The following is a 9740-nucleotide window of genomic DNA, read 5'->3' as shown; positions in this document are numbered from 1 at the left end:
CGGCGGATCCCGCGCCCGCGCCCGCGCCCCCGCGGAGCTCGCGTCCCCGGCGGATCCCGCGCCCGCGCCCCCGGCGGAGCTCGCGTCCCCGGCGGATCCCGCGCCCGCGCCCCCGGCGGAGCTCGCGTCCCCGGCGGATCCCGCGCCCGCGCCCCCGGCGGATCTCGCGTCCCCGGCGGAGCTCGCGTCCCCGGCGGATCCCGCGCCCGCGCCCCCGGCGGAGCTCGCGTCCCCGGCGGATCCCGCGCCCGCGCCCCCGGCGGAGCTCGCGTCCCCGGCGGATCCCGCGCCCGCGCCCCCGGCGGAGCTCGCGTCCCCGGCGGATCCGCGCCCCCGGCGGATCTCGCATCCCCGGCGGATCCCGCGCCCACGCCCCCGGCAGAGCTCGCGTCCCCGGTGGATCCGCGCCCCCGACGGATCTCGCGCCCCCGGCGGATCTCGTGTCCCCGGCGGATCCCGCGTCCCCGGCGGATCTCGCGTCCGGCGGAGCTCGCGTCCGTCGGCGGGGGAGCAAGCACGGACGCCAGACGAGCGCGGAGGAGCGGGGCCGGCGGCGCGCCCGGTGCGGGAGTGGGCCACCTCGGACGCGAGCGAGCGCCGACGATTTGCGTAGCGAGGAGAGACGACATGCTTTTTTGCGTATCGTATGCTTCGGTAGGCAAAATGGGTCAGTGGTTTGGGTCAGCCGTTGGAGGTAGTTTTCGGATAGGCAAAGTACTGTTGGGGACCTATTTTAGGTATGTGTCTCGGTGTTGGAGACAGTCTTACTAATGGCTAGTGGGTGCTCAGCATCCCTGCCCGCCAAATAAAATTACGACTACATAGGAGTATCATACAAAGGCCCTGTTCGGCTTACTCTATTTTTTACTTCTTTTTTTAGTCGGAATAGTGTTTTTCTCTCATAACAATTCAGCCGGAACAGTATTTTTCAGCTAGTTTTGACCAAGTTTTAGACCAGCGAACGGGGCCTAGAGGGGTCGTCATCAGATCAGATAGCAAAGCCAGCGTCCCAGCGACCAACCAACACCTGCCGCCTCTGCTCGCCCGGCTTCTTGCAGTTCCAGTTCCAGCGGCAGCACAGCACATTCCTGATCATCGAGCGCATATTCCTTCAGGTTTTCACTGCTTCCACGCTACTACCACGTCACCTCGAGAATATCTTATCATGCGTGTCTTGCACCAACGAATTAACCCAGGAAACATTCCATTCCTCGTAGACGACGTATGCGCAAGGAATATTTTATTTTGAAGGCAATATATACAGTTACTCAGTTAGGATTTAACCACTGTAGTTCTCCTGAAATGTCAAAGATAAAGCCATATATAGGACCAACATAGCGTGAAACCGTTTTTTGAAATATGAACTGTAATTTTTTTTGAACGAAATATGAAATGTAATTTGGCTACCTTCGTTTCAGATTGCAGGAAAATTTGACCTTTGCTTGGTATTCTTGAACGGAAGGAACAAAGAGAAAAGAAGAAGATAAAACATCTTCCTCACCCACTTAGAATTTATAGCTTAATAACAAGCAAACTAATCCAAAAGGTCATTGTTCATCTATATGGGTGCCCTAAGCACCTAACCGTGATCCAGAAGACCTATTCTATTCAGGCCACGGCAGCTTAAAGTAAAGCTGGAAATCGCTGGCGCAGCCTGACCGAGATCCTGCTTGGCTGGCCTGCAGTTACATTACAGCCTCGAATGGCGCATGGAATTGGACTCGGAATAACTTGTTGGACCAGCAACAGTGCTAGCTGCAAGAGAGTCCTTGAGAAGCCTCCTGAGAACCTTTCCAGCCGGCGACTTGGGGATCGACTCCACGAACACCACCTTCCGCACCTTCTTATAGGGGGACACCTACACCATCACCAACTTGAGTAAGGGAAAAAAAAAAGCTCTACTTCATGCCAGTGATTCGATTCCAATCCCATCAGTCTAGGTATCAGGATGTATCTGACTGAGAATAACGTGACACAATCAACTACAGACTACAGGTTTACATTACAGTATATCAAATATATCAAATACATTCATGGTGACCTTACTTGACAAAGTCAGGAACAGACAGATTGTTTGACGCTAGCTAGTTTTTCTCTGCAACTCTCTCACACTCTCTCTGAAAAGGTCTCAAGGGTTTTTTTTTCTCGCCCACCACTGAGCTTTGCGCAGCCAGAGTATATCATTGTTATTCTTGAAGGAAACGATCGAGTCAACAATGGGACGAGTGCATGCCAGCCTGATGTGTTAGCACTAGCTGACGTGTAAATTGCACAATTCCTTATGTTACAAAAAAAAATTGCACAATTCTTTGGAATATAAGAAAGCTACCCCAGGATCGATTCTTTCAGGGAAACGAAGATATGGGGGTGCCAATGCCAAACCATCTGACTCACTCGCGGTACCAGTTAGTTACACATTGCCATCCCTACAGATGGTGCTGCTACCCTGAGAGTGATCGAGAGCGCAGCGCATGCATGATGCATGCCCGTGGCAGTCTCTAGAAAGAACAGAGACAGCACTGGTGTACAGGTGGGGAGCATGCACAGCAACCACAAACCACCACCCAACCTCAATTTCAAACTTGCTAACATACTTGCCTCATTTTAGTTACTAGTCCTTTTTGGGTGAAAGCAACACGTATCTGTATGTACTTAGATTTATTACACTGCTTGCCCGAAATTTGATAGCTAGGAAAGGGACGTGTTATGTATACTGCGACAACATGGAAAGTTGAAGCAGAAAGAACAGGGTGTTTAGTATTTTCCTTACCTGCTTGGCCACATACTCCATCACTTGCGTGCATGAAAGGCCACTTCCAGATTTCCTCACCACGAAGGCAACTGGTATCTCTCCAGCTTCTTCATCCTCAGTACTATCAGTCGAACCATAAGATTCTAAGGACTAGGCTAAAGCACAGGGCAAAATATGAAGTACACATCAGGAACTAGCTACGTTAAAACTAACGATGTCACAGCCACATCAACAATTCCAGGATGTTCGATCAAAATTGCTTCCAAGTCAGCTGGAGCTATCTGACAGTCAGAAAAAAAAAAGGAAAAACAGTTTGTTACTAGAACAAAGCTTTTCCTCACGCAATATATACAATAATAAAAATGGAGAAAATAGTGCACTTTAGCTGGGCCTGCTAAAGGAAGCCTGCATACCTGAAATCCTTTGTACTTGATCACCTCTTTCAAGCGGCCCACTATGTACAAGTACCCATCGAAATCGAAGTAAGCAATGTCACCAGTTCGCAGCCAGCCATCATTTATTGCACATGAAGTCTCATGATTCAAGTAACCTGTGAAGGAACGTTCTTCAGAATCCAAGCACATATGTGAAGTCTTATTAGGATTTCAGTCACCAGCTCTCCTGCGTATTCGAGAAAAAGTCACCAGCTCATAGCAGAAATAACACAATCAGGCCAGTTAGTTTTATAGCAAATTAGCAATATTCCTACCGTTATCTTTGAATGAATTCTAAGCATCTGAATGCTATCTGACAATTAAACATCAGTTTAACAGAGTGTATGCAAAATGGCACTTCCTCCTTTCCAAATTGTAAGTCATCCTGACTTTTCTAAGTATATAGTTTTTGCTACGCACCTAGATATACATTATGTCTAGAAACACAGTAAAAGCTATGTATTTAGAAAAGCCAGAACGACTTACAGTTTGAAATGGAGGGAGTACTACTTTTTTTTTCTTGAACACGTAGGAGAGCTGCTTTCTTTGTATTATAGGGAAAGGAAAAGGTCCAAACTGTAATCAGGTGACAGAGTAGCACAGTTAAACTCATGAGACTGTACCTTTCATTATAGCTGGACCATGGAGCCAGAGCTCCCCACAAGAGCCTGGAGGCAGGCAGCAACCAGTTTCCACATAAACAATTCTTGCATGCATATTTGGAGCCAGGAGTCCTACTGAAGCATACTTCTTCTGCTTTGAAGTATTGAAGCCACGAGTTCCTACAGCAGCAGATTCTGTCATGCCATAACCCTGTGAACACATTACATCGCATGACAGTTAGTATGTTTTCAGTATGAGGTTTCTCTATTTTCTAATAAAACAAGCAGTCTTTATAAAGCATTTAATGAAGTTCTGCAGAAAGAGCAAAATTGCTGCTGTGACTCAGCAGCATCACAAGCACCATAGCCAAGAGAATCTCCTAGGACAGCAACAAAGTTGAAAAAGAACCATTGCCCCAACAGTTTTGTATGTACAGATTCCAGCCTGCCATTTCAGTTCTTCAACACATGAGCACCACTGAAAGATAGCGACATGTTAAGATGCAATTAGTGTCTTGAAGCTTTTATGCCAGATTGTCAGTACAAATTTCAGTAAGTACTAGCATCGTGTAAAAGATTATAAATTAAGCTAATTCTTTTTTTTTTTTTTGACGAATGAACTTGAGCATGCATTTCATTAAAAAGAAAGGAAAGCGACCACATGCGCAGCTCAGTAGCGTGAAGACAGTGAGGTTTATTATACTTAAGAAATCGAAAAACAACCTACGGACTACGGCTAGTATCTAGATTACACATTGAAACCAGCTAGAGCAACAAGCAACCTCAACCTATTGTATCCTACTTGAACCACAATCTGGCCTCATCATTGATCTTCAGTACCAAAGTGATAGTTCAACACTGAACCCCCTCAAAGACTTGCCAGTTCCTTTCCTTCCAATGTAACCAAATCACTAGAAGCAAAAGGCAATCAAAACCATTGCACCCCGACTTATCAACCTGTTTCCTACTCTGAAACCAAGTAGCAAGTTTGCTATTGGAATCTGGCATCACGGCTTGCAGGCCTAGTGGCTGTAAGATTCATACTTCCCCGATAAAGGGGCACCAAGAAGTAGGCGATCTAGGGAGTCTCCACATGCTTGAATTTGCTGTAAATCTTTGTTGTTCTTGGATTTTTCTTCAAGGAAAAGGTAAAATCTTTTCCCTTTGCTAGTAGAAAGAGTAAAATCTTTGTAAAGCGCATTGCTAGACTCAATGGTAGACATCACCACGTGACCGTGAGAGACTGATGGTCAATTGGGAAGGTCAAGTTGCCCATATTTGTGTGTATTCTTGCAGGGTTCAAAATTTCCCTAATTTCGTTAATTTCGGGGGTGTCCAAAAGAAAAACTTGAAATTTTGTATTACACTAAACATGTGTTTTATATAACTCTAGACTCATATTTTGTAATATTTATGTTGCATATTCTTCTACTTAATAGATGTGTAGTCATAAATCATGTGAGTATTTTGTTTAGAACTAAAAAGTTTAGAAAAATCATACTTTATGTTTAAGTCCCTAAAAAAATTTTGGTCGAATTTCGTGAAATTTGGTAATTTCGAGGGTGAGCGAAAAAATTGTAATACCAAAATTGAAGCCCTATATTCATGACTGGAATGGGCCGACCTGGCCCCGTGGCCTCAAGGACAATTTTTGGGGTTCATGGGTCAATATATTTTACCTAAAGGCCTATGGCCTCGCTAGTCTACTAGTAGCATGGGTTGGTCCAAATAACTGCTATCATAAGCCATGAATATTATCAATGCCTCTAAAAAAGATGAGATAAAAGATTAAAAAGTAACATGATAACACAGTAAGGCTGTTAGCAATGCATCAAATTAAATAAGTTTGCAAGTGAATGATGATTTTTATTTTATCTGTTTTCACTTTCAAAATATGATATTCCTCGATCTACCTCCATGTACAGACTTGCTTAAAAGTTATGACCAATCGTGCTTGTTTGGAAAAATGAAGGATCAACAATTTTTTTTTAAAAAATGGATTGTATTATTGAGTGTGGCGATTGGATCTACCCATCTTACCCTATTGACCCATTTTAGACTTTGAGACTGATCCCTGTCGTCTATTGACCTTGCTTTGGTAGATCGGGTCAACTATCTAGTGGGTTGACCTGGTCCATTCCCATCCCTATGTGTATTAGTGTTACCTGGATACTTGTGTCCTAGTTTTTTTTTCTTTTTGGCTAGCCAAATCAGAGAACCTACACCAGTTGAGTGGCCTTTGGCATTGTGCAAAACTAAACTTGCTGAATCGAACACCATATACACCAGTGTCAGACTAAATATTTGCCATGTCCCCAAAAACCTTTTTCCTAGTGAGGTGACAGGTGATCTGGGCATCAGGTATGTTCAACTAGGAAGGTCAACTTAAAAATTCTAAACAAGGCATGGAATCATATTTTGAGTGTCCATTAGTGTTACCCATATACTAGTGTCCTTGTTTTAATCAAACCAGGCACCATACACAAGTGTCGCATTCCAAGTGGCGTTTGCCATTATGCATAAGGACATGTGAGTCAAACACCTTACACCCGCCAACCCGCGTCGGTTTCCATATTTTAGCACGTCCTCAGGCATGCCCAAATAGGAAGGTTATCTTTAAAATTCTGAACAAGGCACATGATCATTTTGAGAGTGTGTTTGGTATAGGATTATGCAAATAGTGATTATGCGAATAGTGATTGTAGAATCTAGATTCTAGATTTAAAAGTGAGATATGTTTAAATCCCTGAATTCTAAACAATGATTATAAGTAGTAGGGTGGAGGTGGATAGTTAGATTCTCGTAATTTGGTAGTTGGATCCCCCCCTAAAATCCACTTGTTTGCATCTCATTTTCATTCTCACAGTTTTTAGGAGAACCAAACAAGGCACAGTGTTACCTAGACATTCGTATCCACTTTTTTTTTTCTTTTGCCGAATCAGACAACCTACACCCACGTCAGATTCCTAGTGGCGATTGACATTGTCCACAAAGAACTTGCTAAGTCAGGGTCTGTTTGGTTCTGCTGTGAAAAAAAACTATAATGTGCTATGTGTTGCGAAAAAATTGCAAGCTGTTTGGTTACAACAATTATGAAACCTACCATCTCTCTTTTATCTCCCTTGAAACATTTGTAAAACATCTCTCTATTTCTACTGATTTGGAAAAGTAGAAAGCTGAAAGCCAAAAACAAGATCCAAGGTGATATGAAAATTGTACTCCGCGAAAACAACTGTTTGCTTGACATTCTGTTTTTTGACAGCACAAACATTTTATACAAGCCAAACCAAACGCAGCCTCAAACACCGTAAACGGGCACCTACTATACGGACACCTAAGGCTATCTCCAACAGCACAAACCCAAATTGGAGACATATTCCATAGTTTGGGTCACGCATAGCAAAAGGGTCACGCACCCAAAACTCGCATTCTCCAACAGCCTACCCAAAAAAGCCCGTCCCTCTCTCCACCGCGCCGCCCGTTCCCGTCCCTCTCTCCCTCTCTACCCCGACGCCGCCCGTCCCTCTCCCCCCTCCCTCGTTGAGCACGGCGCCCCTCCCTCTCGGATCCGGCCGGCGGTGGCACCCCTCCCTCCCCTCCCTCCCGGATCCGGCGGTCGCGGGCGATGAGGACCCCAGATCCTCGCTCCCCGCCGGCCGCGCCCCGCTCCCCGCCTCGCCGCGGTACCCGCCGGCCGCGCCTCGAGGCGGACCTCGCCGCGCCGGCTCCTCGCCGCCCGTTCCTGTCCCTCTCTCCCTCTCTACCCCGACACCGCCCGTCCCTCTCTCCCCTCCCTCATTGAGCACGGCGCCCCTCCCTCCCAGATCCGGCCGGTGGCGGCACCCCTCCCTCCCCTCCCTCCCGGATCCCGCGGTCGCGGGCGAGGAGGACCCCGGATCCCCGCTCCCCGACGGCCGCGCCCTGCTCCCCGCCTCGACGCGGTACCCGCTGGCCGCGCCTCGAGGCGGACCTCGCCGCGCCGGCTCCTCGCCGCAGCGGTCCGCCTGGCCGTGCCCCGCTCCTACGGGCCCACCACTACGACGCCAGAGATTTGCGTCGGTCTCTCTCGATGACGCATATTTGCGTTTTGGCAAGCCTCGTATGCAAAATGGGTGAGGTGTTTGGATCTTCTATTGGAGCGTTGTTTTGGGTAGGCAAAACACTGTGAATGACCTATTTTACGTTTGGGTCACGGTTTGCATGCTCTGTTGGAGACAGTCTAAGACACTACCAGCATGTAACACCTGTGTCGAATATACACACTTGTCTTCAGCTAGTCGACACTTGTCTTCACCTATCTGCCACTATTAAAATATTGCATGGTTAACTGAACATGTTTTCTCCTATTAGAAGACTATTCAGATTTCAGAGCAGGGCATATATTTGAGTAGATGAAAATTTTTCTCCTATATAAAAATTGATTCCCAGATTTGTGCACAGCTCTGTTCCGTACTCTAGTACCAAAGCAGAGTCGTCCCCATCAAGCATAAGCATAACCAACTTGGGCAAGGTAGGGCCGAACACAAACAAACAAATGAAATGACTGTGGGTGGGGTAGGCACTAGGCAGGCACCTGAATGAAATCGACGTGGGGGAAAGCCTTGACAAAGTCGTCGATGAGCCCGCCACTGGACGGCGCTGCACCGGTGGACACCTGCACTAAGGATTCCAACGGCATTGCCGCTGGCTTGGTGGCGTGCACCAGCGCCGCCATGATGGGCGGAACGACCGGGAAGTGCGTGACCTTGAATCTGTGGATGGCCTTAACGGCGTCGGCCGCGTCGAACCTCTTCATGACGACCACCGTGGAACCGAGCGAGAGCAGGCCCACGGCGAAGAGCGAGAGTCCGTAGACGTGGAACATGGGCAGCGCCGCCAGGTAGACATTGTCACAAGCAGGTGTGGCGTACTGCGAGGCCTCGAAGCGCACGAAGAGCTCGACCGTGGCGATGAGGTTGCGGTGCGTGAGCACGACGCCCTTGCTCCGCCCGCCCGTCCCCGACGAGTAGAGGATGGCGGCCGCGTCGTCCTGGCCCACCGGAGGGCGCGAACTCGGGGGCGCCGTCGTCCGCGAGGTGGAAGGCATCGGGGACGAGGACGACCGGGACGCGCAACGACGGGAGCTTCCCGACGTTGTCGGGCGTAGCGAAGACGAGGGCGGGGCTGGTGTCCCGAACCCTGGCGACGATCTCGGCGGGGGCGCTGGACGGGCTCATGGTGGTGGCGACGGACCCGGCGGCGAGGACGGCGAGGAACACGACGGGGAAGGCGATGGAGTTGGGCAGGGCGAGGAGCACGACATCGCCCCCGCGGAGGCCCCGGCGGCGGCGGAGACCCGCCGCGAGGGCGGAGACGAGGCGGCGGAGGTCGGCGCGGGAGAGGGCCTCGGCGGTGGCGGCGTCGAGGAGGGCCGGGGCGGCGGGGCGGGCGGCGGGCAGGCGGGCGAAGATGTGCAGGACGAGGGAGAGGGAGGGGTCGGAGGGGAGAGCCACCGGAGGGTGCGTGCTGGCGTACACGCCGGTGGCGGCGGCATTGGCGGGTCCGGGGACCGCCACGGCGTCCTGCATTGTCACTGCAGATTTTGTGGCTCCCCTGGTCTTCTCGTGTCACTCTTGGACTCTTTACTACACTGGCTCTGGCCGGACGAGTATAAATACTGGAGTAGATGCGATTCGGCGGCTGCGATGCGATGCCACCCTCCACCTCCAGTGGATCAAGGCGACGGCGTCAAGCTTCGGGAAGCAAGCTGCGACTGCGAGCAATCGTTTGCTTCATGCAACAGATTTGTAATGCCAGGTTGCCAGCCAGCCAGCCGCGGCGTCCGAAAAGAGAAACCAGCACCGGCAACACATGATGGGCTGAGCACCAACACATGATGGGCTGATCTGCTTCATGTGTTGTTCACTCAACACGTTGCTCTATCATGTGTTGTTGGTCCGAAAAGGAAAATAA

At 49.4% G+C, this 9740-nt stretch overlaps 1 protein-coding gene across 1 annotated transcript; it reads right to left on the bottom strand.

Moving 5' to 3' along the window:
* Positions 1 to 1456: 1456 nt before the first annotated feature.
* Positions 1457 to 9468, bottom strand: LOC136491720 (4-coumarate--CoA ligase-like 3). The gene is given in 7 exon segments (XM_066487974.1): positions 1457 to 1858; positions 2771 to 2873; positions 2966 to 3033; positions 3166 to 3302; positions 3810 to 3999; positions 8362 to 8833; positions 8835 to 9468. Coding segments are annotated over 7 exon segments (1659 nt in total). The 5' UTR covers positions 9356 to 9468; the 3' UTR covers positions 1457 to 1690.
* Positions 9469 to 9740: the final 272 nt, after the last annotated feature.

Source organism: Miscanthus floridulus, chromosome 1, assembly GCF_019320115.1.
Source record: "Miscanthus floridulus cultivar M001 chromosome 1, ASM1932011v1, whole genome shotgun sequence".
Taxonomy (NCBI): domain Eukaryota; kingdom Viridiplantae; phylum Streptophyta; class Magnoliopsida; order Poales; family Poaceae; genus Miscanthus; species Miscanthus floridulus.
Note: the sequence above shows the minus strand (reverse complement) of the source record. Positions and strands in the feature narration are given on the sequence as shown.